Source organism: Dryobates pubescens, chromosome 1 (genome assembly GCF_014839835.1).
Source record: "Dryobates pubescens isolate bDryPub1 chromosome 1, bDryPub1.pri, whole genome shotgun sequence".
Lineage (NCBI taxonomy): Eukaryota > Metazoa > Chordata > Aves > Piciformes > Picidae > Dryobates > Dryobates pubescens.
In genome coordinates this window covers 62,707,261-62,725,763 of record NC_071612.1, presented here as the reverse complement: position 1 = coordinate 62,725,763, position 18,503 = coordinate 62,707,261, and the positions used below count along the sequence as shown (strand labels likewise).

General features: G+C 56.6%; 1 protein-coding gene across 1 annotated transcript in view; it reads left to right on the top strand.

Moving 5' to 3' along the window:
- The first annotated feature begins 14,012 nt into the window (after positions 1–14,012).
- The window catches only part of DNAH1 (dynein axonemal heavy chain 1), a 134,007-nt gene continuing 129,516 nt past the window's right edge, over positions 14,013–18,503 (top strand). The window contains 1 exon segment of the mRNA XM_054178053.1: positions 14,013–14,070. Within this exon segment, the coding sequence (XP_054034028.1) occupies positions 14,013–14,070 (58 nt within the window).

Sequence of the window (18,503 nt, the reverse complement as noted above, 5' to 3'; positions counted from 1 at the left end):
TTCTCTGGAGGCTGCTGGCAGGACGCCTCTGCCGCGCCGGGCGTGCCAGCGCCACGGGGACCCCGACACGCGCGGTGATACGGCCAGAAAGCGTGGGCTGTGGCCAGGGTAACCGGCCAAAGCTGGCTCCAAATGGTTGTGAATGCTGGCTGTCCAGTTCTGCTCCAGTGAAACCCAGAGTGACTCCGCTTTCGGGCTGGCTGCTCGTGGGAAACGCTTCCCACGTGTACCCTGAGCGGCGTCCTTGCTTTCTGCGCAGTGGCTTTTCACTAACAATTAAACAAACTTTGTGTTGGGGTGGAGAGAAGAAGAATAAAAGGTTTGTTGAAAGGATGGAGCTGTTTGAAGTGCACTTCACATCTCCATTTGCTCGGCCTCCATGTACGGGTTTTTGTTCTTGTCCCTTCTTTTCTAGTGAGGAGATAACAGTACAGGGAGGTTGCCCAAGGACAGCCCAGTTATAGAAGCACTTTTCCTCTTCTGATGCTTCTACCTGGGTAGATAGGAACTCCATTTCTGAGGGATTGCTCAGGTGGGTCTTGTGTATCTTCTGCCTAGGAAGAAAAGGAGGTTTGGAGCTTGTGCACCCCTTACAAACAAGGCATTGCATTACTCCTCTGGACAGTGCTTGGCACGGAACTGCCTGCTAGCTCTCCTGACCCAAGCCAGCCCCTCTGACCTGCAGCCCTTCACTGCTAGTGAAGAGTCCCATGCATGAGCCAGCACACGATGTGGGCTGCACTCATTGGGCTTTGCAAGGATTGCAGGGAACAGTTGCATCTAAAGCTGCAGCAGCATCGCTTACCTGCCAAGTAATGATTTGCCTCTGGGCTGTAGAGCCTGCCAGGAGCCATGACTTTTCCTTTGGGAACTCAAGTGAGGCACCACAGCTGAGCAAGGCTTTACAGCTTGCCTGCACTGTGCTGGATGGGATATTAGCATCATGTGAGTCTGCCTGGGCAGATGAGGAAACCCAGAGTGTCACTGTGGCCACACCAAGTGAACCCAGTGTGCAGGCCACACTGGGACCAGCTCTGTGCTGTCCTGGCTCCAGGGTGCTTGAGGCTGAGAAAAGAAATCACCAATAGAGTGAGCACAATAAAAGCTGCTTAGTTTTGAAGCTCCCAATCCCTTCCCTTTTCAATGGGAAAGTGAAACTCTTTCTACACCAGCCAGGAAGGTGATGGGTGGAGATGGCCAACATCCCTGCACGTGGGCAGGGAGCACAGGGCCAGCCATTGGGAAAAGCACATCCAGCCACTGGGCAGGGAGCAGGTGAGCAAAGCCCAGGTGTGTTTGGGGTTGATTTGCACTCCCAAGTGGGCTGCTTGTAGACAAACAGTGCTAATGGCCAGGAGAAGTAACAGCCTTATTAACAGCACGAGCTTTTGGCAGTAAATTAAAAATCTTGGCTGCTGCCCTTGGCTCTGCTCTTGCCTCTTAGGAGACATTAATATCACAGCTCCCCAGCATTCCCATTATCACTTCATTAAGGATCCAATAATGATAAATGTGGATGGTTTTATTTTGCATGGAGCCTGATTAATGGCTAATATTTCACTAGGTGTTAATGGGGCCCTTCCTTTATGGAGGGCTTGGAAGGGGGCTGCCTTTCATCTCCTCCACAAGCCAGGTAATTTGCTCTGCTTTTGCTAATGTGACAGATTTAACACAAACCTTGGAAGGGCTTCTGAGGCCTCCTGAGAAACTTCGAAGAGCATCATACTTGGGGCATCCCTTGCTGTCGTGGCTGTTCCCCAGCTCCTTTCTTCTTCTTCTTCATCTTCTTTCACTGTGCTGGCAGCGCCTCCTTCCAGTGTCTGCACCCAGACAATGCTGCCCATCTCCCAGAATAGTGAGGGGCAAAGTAGGGATGTGTCCAGGTATGAGCACATCAGCGCAGCCACCAGGGCTCTCCAGAGCAGATGTGCAGAACCAGGCTCACACTTGCCAGGGCGTGCAGTGCAGGGAGTGGGGTATGTGCTGGCCTCACCCCAAAGCAGCTCGGTACCCCCCACCTGCACCTCAAGAGTACAAGGGAGCCCAGAATGCAGGACAGAGTCTGGGATGCAGAACAGAGCCCAGGCTGAGGCCAGCACGCCCTCCTCCAGCCCCCCAGGGGATAGCTGTGGTGGCTCCTCTGAGGCCAGCTGCTGTGGCACAGGGGCTTCTCTCCGCCGTAGGGCCCTGGCGTACTGCACGGCTTCAATCCCTATATGAAGTGGGATGCATAATCACATAGGAATAAAAAGCCATACAAGACAGCAGGCTGCGAGTTGCTCTGTGCTGGCAGGGTGACGGGCCAGTCCCTCTCTCAGTGGCTGCCATGGACACCACTGAGATGGGGCTGTGCCCTGGGAAACCCCCCCAAGCCCCTGTGGAGGGTCTTTGGGGAGACAGAGGAGCCCTGCATCAAACAGAAGAGAGATGAGGTTTCAGCCAGGAGAAAGCGTGGGAGGCCCCGGAGCCGCTGGAGAGGGAGCCCCACAGGATATCAGCACTTGCTCCCAGCTCTCCCAGCTAGCAGGGGCCTCCCACCCAAGACCCCTCTTGGAACTGAAACAAGACTTGCCCTGTGGCACACCCAGACCTCCCCTGTGCCCATTCCCATTCTAGAGCATTATCCTCCAGCCTAGACACCCTCTGCTTGCACCACTGTTGTCCCCAGGACTTACCAGCCCTGCTAAGGCAACCCCCCAGCACCATCACAAACATCTGATGGGGAGAGAAAAAGGAGCCAGCCCCCTCCCCACGGTGGTCAGAGCATCTTCCACCATCTGACTGAGGAGAGCCTGGCAGGTGGAGAGGGCAGCTGCGGGGAGCCATCAGAGCACAAATCCCCTGGTAGCCCTTTAGGAGCGGCCTCCTAGCTGCCCACAGGAGCTGTTGACTGAAGCCAGGCAGTGGTGCAAAGGGGCATGGATCCTCTGCTAAGAAGTTGGGTGTGGGTGGAATGAAACCAGGGAGCTATTGCCCTGGTGAATGCTCACCGAGCATTGCTGGTGTGGCTGCCACAAGCAGCCCCACACGCTGGGGTAGCAGGGTGACTAGGGCAGGCTGCTGCAGGAGCCCACCCAAGTGATGCTGGGGATAAAGGCAAGTGGCAGCGAGCAGAAAGGGGGTTTTGTGCTGCCTCTTCTCCTCCCAGCAGCAATTTTGGCATCTATGGATGGGAGCCCCAGAGCAGTGCCCACGGCAGGAGGGGATGGGTGGCAGGTGCAGGTTTGCGCAGTGCAGCCTGCACACACACCGAGAAGGGAAGAGCTTCTTTTAGCTAAAAAAGAGCAAAGCAGCAAATCACAGCCATGCTGTGCTCACTGAGCTCACCAAAAAACAGCTTTTCACTGGGCCAAGACACCATGGCAAACCACCAGCCTCTGGCTAAACACCGCAGGGTGGCCTTGGGCAGCACCAGCAAAGCTTAACCACAGCACAGCCATCATCCTAGGCTCCCCTTAACCCACAAGGCAGAAATTCAAGCTCCAGGCTGCCCTACCAAGCCATGAGGCAGCACTGGGAAGCACCAATACCCTTCAAAACACTCTCTGAAACCTTCCTCCATCCCAAGGGCTCTGCTTTCTCCTGAGGCCAGAGCAGCTCAGCAGGTTGGACTCTGTGTGTCATCCCTCACAGGATGCTCCGGCTCAGCCAGACCCTTCACAGTGAACAGAGATCCCCAAGCAAGGGTGTCTACATGTCCCCTCCCTCAGGAAGCACAGGAAGAGGGCTGCCAGGCTCTGGGACAGGGGGTAACATCCCTTGCAACTGCCCCACAACGAGCAATGTGGAGTAAGGGGACCTTTTGTAGTGCAAAACCTGGAAGGTTTGGCTTTCCACGTTGGTATTTCATGAACTCTCACCCAAGTGCTATGAAGAGATAAGGGTTGAGCCACATCACTGCAACATTTTGGAAGGGTGGAGGAGCTGTGCCCACCCTGGAAGAAGTGACTCTAATGGGGGGCAGCCTTGGCTCTCCCTCAGCCAGGCTGTGGCCGTAGCCATTACTGGACCATAGAATCATAGTATCAGTCAGGGTTGGAAGGGACCACAAGGATCATCTAGTTCCAACCCCCCTGCTATGGGCAGGGACAGCCCACACTAGATCAGCCTGGCCAGAGCCTCATCCAGCCTGGTCTTAAACACCTCCAGGGACGGGGCCTCAACCACCTCCCTGCACAACCCATTCCAGGGCTTCAGCACTCTCACAGTGAAGAACTTCTTCCCTACATCCAGCCTGAACCTCCCCACCTCCAGCTTCATTCCATTCCCCCTAGTCCTATCACTACCTGAGATCCTAAGAAGTCCCTCCAAGCACTGCAGGTCTTTGAGAAGCACCAATCCCACAGCCTGAGGGGCTCGGCTCAGCTGAAATCTTCAGCAAAACCCAGGCAGGAGGCAAGCAGTGATGGCCAGTGGCATGGCAGTGGGGAGAAGCAGGTGAGTGAGCACACCACTGGAGTGAACTGGGAGCAGCGATGGTGCCACTGGGTTCTCGATCGCTCCTTAACCGCCTCCGAACCGGATCGGCAATTAAGGGATCATCGCTGGAATTGTAGGGAGCGATGCGTTTGTGAATCACCACATCCAGGCTGGGGAAGAACACTGGCAGTGCTGTATTTGGGAGTAATTACTCTCCAGGAGCATGTGAATCATTAGGTATAATTGCCCTAATAAATAAAAGGAAGATAACTCCAGTCTCCAGCCTAATCTAGCACAAGCAATTTTCGAGGAGAGCTGCGTGGAAGAAAACCAGGAGCGCAGGACTGAGGGAAAGCAGAGGAGAGCTTCAGAACCTGGACACAGCCTTAAGCCCTCCCACAGTGGTCAGCAGCGATGGAGCCAGTTTCCTGCAGGTCCCTGACAGAGTTTTGTGCCAGAAGATTCGCCACAGAGGGCTCGGGTTAGGCTCGGATTGGCCCTCCCCAGGGCAGCACCCCACCCAAGCACGGCGTCTCCTGGCTAAAGTTTCCCTGCTGCAAAAATGCAGTTGGGTTGAAAAAAAGGGTTTATTTTTGGGGGGTGAAGGGGTGGGCAATGGCTGCTTGAGTCTAATAAATCATTTTGCTTTTTCCCCCCTGGGAAACACTGGAATAAAAAAAAAAATAAAAAAAAATAAAATGAAACTCACCCCACTCAAAGTTGACATTTTGAAACGAAGCAGCAATTTTCTTCTCCACTTAAAATGTCATCACAGACTTTTTGCTTTAAAAAAAGCAGCCTTCCCTGAATGACATTTTAAGGGGAAATGACTTAAAAGCAGAAGGAAACACCCCCCCACCCCCCAACCCATGCCGTGAAGTCTTTCGAGCTGCAGTTGAGACTTCTTGCAGGGAAATCAGTATATTTTTTCCATGAAAAAGGGGGGAAAAAAGGGCAGGAAAAGAATCACAGAATCAATAAGGTTGGGAAAGACCTCAGAGATCATCAAGTCCAACCTGTCACACAACACCTCATGGCGTCAAGTGCCACGTCCAAGCCTCTTTTGAACACCTCCAGGGACGGGGACTCCACCACCTCCCTGGGCAGCACATCCCAATGGCGAACGACTCGCTCGGTGAAGAACTTTCTCCTCACCTCAAGACTAAACTTCCCCTGGTGCAGCTTGAGATTGTGTCCTCTTGTGCTGGGGCTGGTTGCCTGGGAGAAGAGACCAACCCCTTCCTGGCTACAGCCACCCTTCAGGTAGTTGTAGAGAGCAATAAGGTCTCCCCTGAGCCTCCTCCTCTCCAGGCTAAACTACCCCAGCTCCCTCAGCCTCTCCTCACAGGGCTGTGCTCAAGGCCTCTCCCCAGCCTTGTTGCCCTTCTCTGGACACGTTCAAGTGTGTCGATGTCCTTCTTAAACTGAGGGGCCCAGAACTGGACACAGGACTCAAGGTTTGGCCTAACCAATGCAGAGTCCAGGGGCACAATGACCTCCCTGCTCCTGCTGGCCACACTATTTCTGATGCAGGCCAGGATGCCATTGGCCCTCTTGGCCACCTGGGCACACTGCTGGGTCATGCTCAGCTGGCTGTCAACAACTACTCTCATGTCCCTTTCAGCCTGGCTGCTCCCCAGCCACTCTGACCCCAACCTGTAGTGCTGCACAGGGTTGTTGTGACCAAAGTTGCAAAGCAACTACAGATCTTTTGTGGATTGTACTTCCCATGGGACAAACCCATCCTCCATCAAGGCAGACTCTGGGCTGCTCTTCGCCAGACTTGAAGCAACATGGAGCAACATCCCTGCCCTGTCTCAGAGACAGCATCCCCAGTTCTGGGCATACTTTCCCACAAGCCTTGCAAAGTAAAGCAAAAAACTGGGAGCAGAGGTAGGTTTTGTCCCTGAGGGAAGGCAAGTGAGCAGTGCTAGCTCTACACTGTGCCCACGAGATGCCAGTGCAGGAACTGCCTCTGCCCTGCCCAGCTATGGAGAGAAGAGCGAGGCTGGAGAATAGTGTCATCAGGGTGTGGAGCCATGGCAAGCCAGAGTGGGGTTTATTCCACCTCCTCCAGGGCTCCATGTAGCTTCTGTGGGGAGAAACAGGATTTAGTCTGCAGCTTGTAGGAATCCCCACTCACTCCCAGGGAGCAAGACAATCTTGGCTAATCCCTTCTCTGCTTTCAAGAGGGGCTGGAGATACCTAAAGATGCTCCAGGAGATGCAGCTCTGCCATACCATGCCGCGCCGCCTCCGCCTGTGGCTCTTCTGCTGGGTGGGGACTGACCAGGAGCAATCTGTGCTTGGGCTCTCCCCAGGCAGCAGTTATTGCTGCCTGGGTTTTGGTTTTTTAATAATCTGTAATAAGAGAAGCCTGCCCACGGGAGCAGAGGGATTATTGGCAAATACCACTTCCCATTTGCCAGGCTTCAAGGGGCTTTAGCCATGTGGATGAGCTGGGAGGGGTGAGAGGGACACAAACCTCCAGGCTGGGACAGAACAGCGTTGAATCCTTTAAGCAGGGCTGCAGCAAAATCCTGCAGACAACAAGTATCCTCCAGCCTCCAAAGGAGAGGGCTGGATGGAAAGGGCTGCAGAATCCTAATTAGCTCTTCGATATTAATGAACCAGGGCTGAAGCAAACAAGCCAGCGACGGCGGCTGGCACAGCTCCTGCCACCACCTCCCAGTCCCAGCACTGGGCTGCCTGCACAAGGGGGCTTTGGTGACACAGCCTCTGGAGTTAGGAGCAGCCAGGGACATGGGGACCCAGTGAAACAGGGGAACTCTGTGGGACGGGAGCTGCTTTGGCACTAAAGCACCTGGAACATGAAGGCATGTGGCAGGGCCTGCCCTGGTCCCAGTCCCCATCTCCACAGCCGACACTGGGAGATGCCACTGCTCACACAGGGACACCCATATTGCCAGGGGTGTTCTGCAAGACCAAGGCTGAGTCACTGCATTCTCAGATGAAGCCAGCAGCCTAGGGACAGGACACCCTGTCACAAGTTATGCCAGCAAGTGTCCACTAGCTTAGAAACCTAAAAGCCAGCAGCTGGAGTCACAAAGCATGTAAATAAACCCTTACACTAGACATCAGTGCCCCAGTCCCTCTTTAAGGCTCCAAAAGCCTGTGGGGCACCCGGCAGGGAGCAATGGGGTGCAGAGCCAAGGGCCCACGTCAGAGGACATCCTGCAGTATTAATTAGCACTATTAGTTATGAAACGCTGCTAGACAGGGAGGGGAAGGAGGCTCCCTCTTGCCTGAGGAGAGCCAGTGACTGGCAGCTCCTTTCTCATCTCCAGGGCTAACACCTGCTATGGGGTGTGTGTGGGGCAGTGTGAAGGGGCTCCCCACACATCACCTCCAGCACCTGCAGTGCAAACCTGGGAGCCACCCACCAGCAGCTGCTGCTAGATTCACAACTCAGTCTCAGTCCCATCACTAGCAAAGAGCACTCAAAGAGTGTGGAAGTCCTAGACCAATATAGGCCACAGGGGTAAGTCCTGCAGAAGCCCCCCTGAGCTCAGCACAATACCAGAAACCATCAACACAAGCAATTCTTTGTAGAGGCACTACCTTGAGCACAGCCTCCACAAAGCTCAGGTCACCTCCTGCCTGCTTTAACCAGCATCTCCAGCAGCAAGCCCAGCCTGGGAGAACACATGAACCTTACCCCACTACTCAGCTAACTGAGCTCCACTTGCTAGCACAGCCCCACTGAGCCTGTAGCCTATATCCCACCCCTCCCCAGCCTCATATAAACCCTCCTGGAAAGGCAGGAATCGCTGTGTGCTGTGCTGAGCCACCAGAAGTTGATTAAGCCCTAATTAATTGCATTAAGGTCAGCCAATGTACTCTGTTAAGGAAGAAAGCCAATAATTAAACTCCACGTGGGGTGTGCTTCTGCCATCAGCTCCCCGGGCTGCAGCAGCCTGGTCGGGCTCGGCAGGGTCACAGCCAGCACCACTCACCGGCACATAGCGGTGGCAGCTGGGGGAATAATTAAGTGCCAGGCATGAAACCATCAGCACTTTAGCGGCCAGTTGACAAACCCCACCCAGCAGCCTTCTCAGCAGTGGGAAGGCTCAAGGTGGAGGGGACCACAGGGGGACACCTGCTCCACCAGAGCATCTTTTGTGGGGAGGCCTGTGTTGGATGCAGTTGTGCCCAGCCAGGCAAAGCCACTTCCCTGGTGGTGCTGGGGCGAGGAGAGCAGCAGGGGCTGGCACGGGTGCCCGCCCGGGGAGGCAAACCCTGCGGGTGCTAACAATAGGGTTTTGTATTGCCCAGACGAGAGCACCTGCCCTGGTGCTGGGAACCAGCCAGGGCCACCATATGGAGGGGACCTGCCCCTCACGATGGCAATTCTGTCTTGGCACAGAGCCAGCCCGGTCAGGGATGAGGCCCCCCAGCACACTGAGGAGCCCAGGTGCTGAGTTGTGCAGGATGGGGCCGTTCAAGCCCTGCCTATGCCCATCACCAGTCCAGGCTGGAAATGAAACCACTAGGCAGAGGTAACGGGTACAAGCTCAGTTACAAGTGTCAGGCTGTTCCTGGGCACCCCAAGCTCAGTTCTACATGCCTTCAGGAGGTGAGGATGCTGCAGGGGAGCCCCAGTGCTGAGCCAAAACCTGCCGTAGCGCTTTGTGGCAGAGCAGGGAGCAGCGTGGCAGCATGAGCTGTTCCTGGGGTGAGGGATCGGAGCACAGGTTGCTCGGGACTCTGCCGATTCAATCCTTCCCCGGCAGCAAACTCATTTAAGGCTTTTCTTTGCTCCCAGATGAAAAAATAAAGGCCAAGGTAATCTGCCTGCCTGTCCCTCTTTGTCTCGGGGATAATAGCAGGCAGTACAGTGTGGAGCCCCCCAGGGCTTTGCAGATTACAGCTTTCAGAGATGTCTACAGTGCCTGGGCGAAAACGAGAGGTGGTGGAGCAAAGCGGGACAGCAGGGACCTCGCAAGGTCACCCGCTCCCTGCCTGCCTAAATGCATCTCCCCTCTCCTTCCCCTGCCACCAGCCGGGTGGGCGATGGGATGGTGATAGGATGGTGGTCAGGCCATGGGACAGCAGCAGAGCACACCTCTGGATCTCCCAGCTCCAGAGGCTGACTCTTCACCGAGGGCAGAGCTAGGACTCTTTCACGGAGGCTTTTTGCTTTGTAATTAGTACTTTGCCAATTCTGATAACTAAACACCTGATTTGGGGGGGGGGGGAAATAGAGACAAAACCGTGTAAAGCACTGCAGTAACCACAACAATGCAAGCTGCCACTCCTGTACTCATGATGACTTCTTTGCAAACCACCGACAGACCAGAAATGACTGGCTGGAGGCACGGGAATCGCTGTAGGGTGCTGAGCTGCAGCTGGCTTTTCAATAACTCAAGGGATCAAGACAAGGGAGAAAACTTCCCAAACCAATTCCCCCCTTTTCCCATAGTTTTGTCTGGCAGGAGGCGTCCCAGCTCCAGCAACAAATATCCGCTCAGGAATGTCTCGTGTCTAAAAGCACAAGAGAAAAAGGGGAGGTGGGAGGAAACCCTACACCCAGCCTTCTTTCCCCCTGTCTGAGTTCAAACGGCTTCAAGAGGGCAGGCAGAGGCTGGCAGCACCTTGTGCCGGTGCTCAGCACACAATGAAGGCAGCCGGGCAGGTCAGAGGAAGCTGCCATCCCTCATCATCCCTCTCCCCAGCTCTCCGTCCCCACAGCGGCTGCCCACGCCAGCCCCAGGTCGCAGCCAGGCTCCAGCTCCCGCTCCCAATCTCCTGCTCTCAGCCCCTCTGCCTCCTGTCACCGAACACGTCACTCCTCCAAACACAACCCACGGAGCTGGTGTGGTGGGGCAGACACTGGTGAGCTGGAGGGGCCTGGCCAGGACACCCCATGGCGTAGGGCTGGGTGCCTTCATGCTCTGATCCCCTACAGCCCAGCCTTATTTACTTTATCCTAACTGTTGGGTGCCCAAAGCCACAACATCCTCCAAAAAAACTTCCTGGGGACGAGGTATCTGTGCGAGTGTTTTGTAGACCCCAGGGTGTTTGTACCTCTCAAAACACTCCTCGTGCCTGCTGTGTGGCACCCACCCTGAGCATCACCTCCATCCTGCCTTTCAGAGCCAGCCCCAAGACAAGCAAGGGACTAGACAATAAAACCAGGGCTAAACCTGCAGCCCTCAACAGCTCAGCTCTGGGCTCAGCAGACCTCGTCGCTCCTCTGCCCTACTCATGGTGCCCACACCTTCCCTCGGGCACCCTGTCCCCTGGGAGTGACGTCCACGCTGGCTGCTGCCCGACGTGATCCGCGGCATGCCGTTGAAATTCTAGCTCTGTCCTCTGTCGCGGATGGCGATAAGGACAAAACTACTCCCCGCTTACAAACGAGGGGCCAGATTCTGCCACCAGCACCCAGCCGGCAACACCTGGGCGGTGAGGCCAGGCCCAGCCACAAAGCAGCTCTGTGCGGGAAGCGCAGCTGAGATCCCACAGCCTGCCTGTGCTGCGGGAAGCACGGATCGGTCCTGGCTGCGTTTACCTGGGGCCGGTGTGAATCCCAGCAGCGCAGGAGGAGCGACACAAAGTGAAGGCGGCTGGGGGAAATGGGATTCCCTCCTGGGGATGGTATCAAAGACACATGCAAAAGGGAAAATAAAAGGCTGAACACTCCCCCCACACCTTGTCCCCCATCCCTGCTCCAGACAAAGGCAAACCTAGGCATAGCAGCACACACATGAAACACAACCCCCACCCTGAGACCCTAGTCCATCTGTGCCCCCGCCCCAGCCCTGTGGGACCCCCAGGAACCAGCACCATGCACAGACCCAAAGTGACAGAGATGCCCAAGCCCAGACACAGGGCCCGCACCCAAATCATGCTGGGAGAAAAGCCCACCCTTAGGAAAGCAGCACCAGGGAGGTACCTGTGAAATCCCCAGGCAAACAGACAGTGCCCCCCAGCCACAGGCCATCCCGATGCCACCCTCCCTGGGAGGTGACAGGTATTTATTGGGGTGAGTGGCTGTCCCTCCGCACTGGGGACCTCGGCTGGAGGGGTTGCCATTGGCTCCTGTGCCACCAGGGCAGCATCGCTCTCCAGGGGCTCGCTCTGCCAGGGCCAACTTTACAAGGGAAGCAATTATTTCTGGTTTGGTGTTTTTTTTTTCCCCGGCTGAAACAAAGAGGAAGGCTACAGCATGGATGAGAAAACAGGCGGCGGGGGGGGGGGGGGGACGACTAGAAAAAACCACACACAAACCCACGGATCTTGAAACAAGAGGGAAGGATAAAAAAGAAACCGGAGGCTGCAGAGATAGACGTGAAGATGGGAGGGTAAAAAATTGCAGAGGGAAGAGGCAGCAGCCCGGAGCTGAGCGGGGAGCTCGGCCATGTCACACATACCGCACCCCCGATGCCGGCCATCCCGGTAAGCCCTCTGGGACCAGCCAGGGAGACGCCGTGTCCCCCAGGGCGTCTGTCCCTCGTGGGCCAGGGCTCTGTGTGGAGCAGGGGGAGCAGGGGAGACAAGGACTTGGTCCCCCGGGGCACGGCTACGGCTCCCTAAGGTTGCTCCTTTCTCGGGTGGGCTCCTCAGCAGGCCTCCGTGTCCCCACGACGGTGGCCAGAAGGGTGGCTACTGAGGACGTGGGAGACCCAGCAAGCGGGCGAGGGGTCCCCACCTCAGATCCACCTACCATCGCAGCCGGCGCCCACGCCCTCTCCAGCCCCCAGCATACCCCAGCCCCGCTTTCCGTGGAGTACCCGAGAAACCTCCCATCACCCCGAGAGCCTTCCGGCACCGCACACCCTCTGTCCCGGGAGGCAGGCGCTTCCCTCCCGGCACCCTCCAGCAGCAGGAATCCGGCCCCGCTTCCAGCCGGGCGCCGCCGGCCAGCGGCAGCCGGGGCAGGGTGAGACAGAGGGGCGACCCCCGCGACGGGCTCCTCCGCTCCCCATCCCCGGAGATGCTCCCGCCAAGGCCGGTACCGGCCGGGCAGGATCCGGCCCCGCTTCCCGCCCTGCCCCTGCACTCAGCGAGACGAGCCGGGGTGCACCCGCCCTGGTGCCCGTTCCTGCTCCCGCTGCGAAATCTCCATCACCCGGTCCGGGTCCCGGTCCCGGTCTCGGTCGTAGTCCCGGTCGCTGTCCCAGACCCAGTCCCAGTGCCGGTGCTGGTGCCGATGCCGGTGCCGGTCCTACCTGCTCGGCGCCTCCGTCCCCGTCTGCAGCCGCCGCCGAGTCGCGCTGCCGCGGGGGCGGGCAGTGGGAAAGGGGGGGCGGCGAGAGCCCCCTCCCCGCCCCCGTCCTCCCCCCGGCACCGCCGGTCCGCCCTGCCCGGCCCCGACCCTGGGGCCCGACAGCGCCGGCCGCTCTCCATGCCCCCGCTGCAGCCGCCCTCGGCCCCCCGCCCCGCGCCGCCCAACAGCCTCCCGGAACCCCCAGACCCGGGGATGTACTGGTGGAACACAGCTCAGATATGGAGCGAAGGTGGAGCCCAGTCCAGGATGGAGGGCAAAGCCTCGGATCGGGGCACAGATCAGCATGTGGGTTACAAGGGGAGCACACGGGCCAGCATAGGGGGAGCACCAGGGGAGCACAGCCTGGAACTGCGATAACCACCTCAGCCAGAGTGGAACATCATCACTGGCCTCTTCCCCACTCCCTGCCCACTGAGTGGTGTCAGGTCCAGGAAAGGGGCTGACTGTCCCCAGACACGTGGCAATAGGGCACTGCAGGCGTATTCCACACCGGTGCTGCAGCTCAGTGCTGGGGCACACACGGGTCCCTAAAACCATGCATGTATGGACACTCTTCCATGTTTTTAAACTGGGTAAGCTGGCTGCCACACCCCATCCCAGGTGAAACCAACTCAGAGAGGGCACTGGGGCTGGGGTTGTGCCCCATCCGTAAGCATGCCTTGGCCTTTGATACCTCGCAACCCATTTGCCTCCCTGTCCGTTTCTGAGGGCTAGGGCCAAGCCAGCAGAAAAATCAAAGGGCATGCACAGATGGCATCCAGGCTTGGGAACACCAGCCCCTGGAGTTCTCCCCTTCATGCCAGGCAGAGAGGGGATGGTGAGACGGGAATGCCATGCTGCAAGATGCAGACCCTGTATGCCCTTTTGCCCATGCCAGCCTAAGGGCAGCAACTTCATCCCAAAACCATGAGGGAAGATGGCCCTTGGGCCTGGGGCACAGCTTAACGATGCAGGTGGTTTGCAGATGTCCATGCTCTGCTGCTTCCCAAAAATCCCCACCTTTGCCCTTTGATTGTGTCCTGTCCACTCCCAATCCCACAGCACTGCTGGCTAGAGCATGGCACAGCTGGGTGCAGAGGGAGCCCTGGCACTCTCTCTGGAGAAGGATGGGGAGTGTGTGGGAGCTGCAGCTCACCTGTGCCATTTCCCTGGGACAGCCACAGGCTTCGCCTTCACATCCTGGGTCCACCAAAGTTCCCTTGCCCCTCATGTCCACAGCCCTCAGGCACAACGCATACCATTCATTTAGCATTAATAAAGCCATTAATTAATTAATAGATTGGAGAGATGGCTCAGAAACACCACTTTGCAGGTGAGCTGGGAGTGCCTCAATTCGGATCATGGCGATAAGCAGGCTCAAGGAGGCAGAAGACATTTTAATGCTGGGCCGGCTCTCTGGTAACAAACAAATCCTTCCCAGGTTGCTTTTGAATCCCCGACCACACTGTGCACAGGCCTGCAAATTAAAAACCCACAGTACATGAGCCGGGTTTCCCAGGAGAAAAGCCCAAACAGGGAGCAGAGGAGCCCTGGCCGCTGCACTGCACAGAGCTGCCTTTCATTACAAAGGGCCGGGAAGCGGCTCGGAGCTGTCGGCGACACCAACATGATGCAAGAGGGGATTTTTCAGGCTGATGCAGCAACAAAGGCAGTTAAATCTAGCCAGGTAAGAGGCTTTCGAGGTTAGCTGGTCATTCCCACAGCACAAGCTTTTCTTTCTTTATTTTTTCTCTCTCTTTTTTGTTTGGTTTTTTTTTCCCCCCTCTTTTCTCCCCCCCTTTCTTTTTTTCCTCCTTCTCTCGGGGGAATTACTTTTGGTAATCTGTGCGTTGCTCTTCGTGGAGCGCTGGAGCAGAAGTAAGCAGGTAAGCGACGCTTTCATCCCCAGCCTGGCTTCCCACCGTGGCCAGGACTCCAGTAAGGGACTTTGAGCCTCAAAGGGATGTGGCAGCTGGGAATCCCTTAATTTTTTTCTGATTGAAGTGATAGGAGTGGAAAGCTACCTCGAGCTGAGCAGCTTTTACACCAAACGCCTGCTGCACCAACAGAGGCTGGGTGGAGGACAGAAATGTCCTTCATACCAGGGGGGACAGAGAGGAGACCTTGCAATATAAGCTGGCCCTGGGCACTGCTTTGGGTGACACCTCCAAGCAGGGCACAGTGGTGCTGGAAGTGGGCACGCCACCCATGACAACCTTTTGTGTGGCACCCTTCCCATAGTTGAGCCAGGTGCGGGATGCAACAGTGGCCTGTGACTCAACACGTTGTCCTCGTGCTTCACATCAGTGGGTGGGACGTGAAATGAACCCAAAGGCTGTAATGAGCCGTACCCAGCAGAAGCAGAGATGGATCAGCAAGCTGTGCTGCCTGCATGGGGACATGTGACCCCTCACCATCCCAGAGTTGTGGCCATGATATTGGGGTGGCCAGAACTCTTCTTGATGGAGCTTGTAATCTTCTCCTTCTTCTGGTGAAAGCTCCTTAGACACCATCCCACTGAGTCCAGAAGACCTTGGGTTGCTCCAGCTCAGGGCCCATCCATCCTCTTGTGATGCTTTTAGGTCATGCCAGTGCCACACAGTGTTTCTTCCTGCCTTGCCATGCCCGCAGCCTGCTTTGGTTAACAGTCCAACAAGAGCACCCCACCACACCCAGCTGCCCAACTCCCTTCCTGTGGACCTTGTGCCCTCTCTCAGCATGGGCCGAAGGCACCAGTCAATCCCTCTTCCTTTTCCTCCTCCTTCTCTCCCACTGCCTGGCTGGCATCCGCCACTGCAACCAGATTAAACCAATTGCACCATTATTTGTTTCATATTTAATAAGGGCTGGAGGAGCAGATCTCCCAGCAAGCCCCTGCTATCAATCAAACCTGCACAGAGTCCCCCTTTGCGCCTGCCTTTCCAAGAAGAAAGAAAACAAAATTGGACTAATTTATTATTCATTCGTTCATTAAGTCCGTATTAACCAGATATATTATAAAGGAAAACAGGATTGTGCCTTTTGATCAGCGAACTCTCTGCTCATGAATATCCATGAGGCTGCCCGCCCACCCCTCCACCCCCCCCCCGCTGCCCGTGTCCAGGCACCTCTCCCTGTGTGGAGTGAGCCATCGGTGAGTGCCGATGGTGGGTGCCGGTGCCAGGCTGGGTCCTGGCACATGGGAGGGCTGGCAAGGTGCTCTCAGCGCTCTCTACTTGCATGGCACTGGGGAGCAGCTGTGCTTTCTTGTAGGGCTCCAGAGGGCAAGCCACCCACGGATGCCCATGGCTGGAGGGGTATGCTGAGCCCCACTGGGGCTCATAGGGATGTCCTGAGGGCCACCAGGAGGATGAGCTCACTTCCTGCCTGCCTGGGGCTGAGCAGGGAGCTGAGCAGGTGTTGTTTCCGTGGCGTGAAAAAGCAGCATATGTCCCCAGTTCCCTGGCACGCAGCGGCGGGCGGCAGTGCCCGCGACTCCCCCAGTGCAGCAGCGAGGCACAGCAGGACCCTGATGTGTCAGCACTGCCCTGTGGGACGGGCACAGGACCGGGACAGCATGTGCCGTGGCTCCCTGGGACACCCTCCAAGAGCCCCTTGTTCCAGCCCGAGGAGGGTGTGTTGGGGCAGGAGCAGAGTCCTGGGGTACTGTTGTAGGGACTGCCTGGCACCAGGTCCTAAGCTCCCCATGACGCACGCCAGAGCTAACCAGCAGCAGCTCAGGCATTGGCAGAGAGCGGGAGGGCCACGTCCCATCCCAGCGGGGTGGAGGATCCCAGCCGTGCCCAGGAGGGGCTGCGCCATGCGGCAGCACGGGGCGCACACAGAGAGAAGGCAGGCAGCACATCTGCAAGGATGTCCATGCACCCATGCATCCAAAAATAGGTTGGTTTAAAAAATGCATCACTTTGAAGTTACGTAAATGCAAGGCAGCAGCAAGCATAGCTCACTGGCAAAAGGTTTCCTCTTTTTCCACACACCCCCCCCCCCCTCCTCGCCAGCTTCCTCTGGTTAAAATTGGGTTGCAATTCATTAATAAAGGAACAGTTGTACTGAATAAGCTCCCGTGCTTAAATCAGGACAGAGAGGCATAATTAACCCAGCTCCAGCCTGATGTGATGGAAGAGGAAAATGCTCTTCTGTTTTGGTCCCTTCTCTTAAAAGCCCTCCGCGTTCTCCTGGCCTCTTGGGAACAGAGTCGAGCTTCTTATTTAAAAATGAAGCTTGCAGCCTGGTGGAGCGGGTTCATGTATATATATAAAAGCTGTCATGATGATATTTTATTCATACCCCTCTTCCCCTTCCCTTTGCTTGGAAAATCCAGGAGCAGCCAGCAGGCAGCTTGGAGAGAGAGGAAGCAAGAATCCCCTTTTAAAAATAAATTACAGATGCAAGTCACATTAGTTGAAGCCCCACGAGGCGGCAGATTCCCCAACACCGGGGCTGGCTCCGGCGGCTCGGCCAGCCCAGGCTGGGCACAGCAGCTTCCCACCCCAAATGTCACCCCTGGGGATTAGGAGGGGACAGACGGGGTGGCTTCGGCACCAGAGTTATTCCACTGATTTATGTGAGCTGAGGATGTGGCCTTGCTTCTCTAATTGGAGCTAGCGCCTAAATTACAGCCTAAATATAGAAGGAGCCACAAGGAGCTCCTGCCAGCAGGTCCCATGGGCAGGATTCAGCTTACTGTCCCCAGCTCAAGGCAAAGAATCTCCTTCTCCACCGTTATTTTTAGGGCTGAATTTGCCACCTTTCCCCGCAGCAGTTTGTCTGGGTGAGCTAGACACCGTCCAGCCACCGTCGGGCTTGCACACCGCTCTGCATGTTGATGCACGTCCCTGCGGCTCGGCACAGCCCTACCCGGCACGGCTCGGCACGGCTCTGCCCGGCACTGCTCTGCCCGGCACGGCTCTACCCAGCCTCTTCCTTCACCACCACTTTCTCACCTGCTGTAAAAATAGCCGGTGGTTGCGTGGGAAGGCTAAACCTATTTTTGGTGGTCTCGGGCGCTGAAGAGCTGCCCGCAGCAAAGGGGTTGGATTCGCTATGCCAGGGCAGAGGGGTTCTGCAAGGCAGAGCCAGATAACATTGCCCATTGAAGCTGGGAGTGCTGCAAGAGGGTCGCAGCACGCTGTGAGAAACAGGAGATGCTGAGGTCCCCACAGGACCGGCCGTGGCTCCGTCAGCATTTCTTCTGTTCCTGCTGGAGCCATGCTAGTCCCTGGGTCACGTAGGGTGAACTGAGGTGAGCACCCAAAGGGATGCGGCCAGCTAGCACCAGTGCTGAGCAGGATCATCCCCTCGATGGGGAGTGGCCCCGAGATAGGGACACGCAGAAGCACCTCTGCAATGGGGACGTGCAAGAGCAGCCCTGTCAGGGACACGCAGGACCATCTGTGTGATGGAGATGCAGGCACATCCCATGATAAGGATGCACAGAAGGAGCCCTGCAACTCGGATGTGCAGGAGCATCCCTGTGCTGGGTGGTGGGGGGGGAGGCTGTCCGGATTCCTGCTGCAGCCTTCCTGAAGGGCTCTGCTCTGAACATGGAGTCAGAGCAATGGTGGACCTGCCCCATGGCCCCTACCCCCACCAAAAAAACTCCCTGGAGATCTCCTTTTCCATATTTCTTCTGCTTCATTCTCAATGTCCTGTGCTCTATAGCCCTGCCCCAGGGGATTTTGGGGCTGCAGTTGTTTTATCATCCCGTGCACACAGGATGCTACATCCTCCGTGCCACGAACCCATCATACACCTCACGTGTGGCCAGGCTGGCACCACTAGTACCAGCGTGGAGGAGGGAGAGAGCCTGGTGGGGCACGCTGGGGCTGAAGGAGGCACAGGGCAATGCTGGC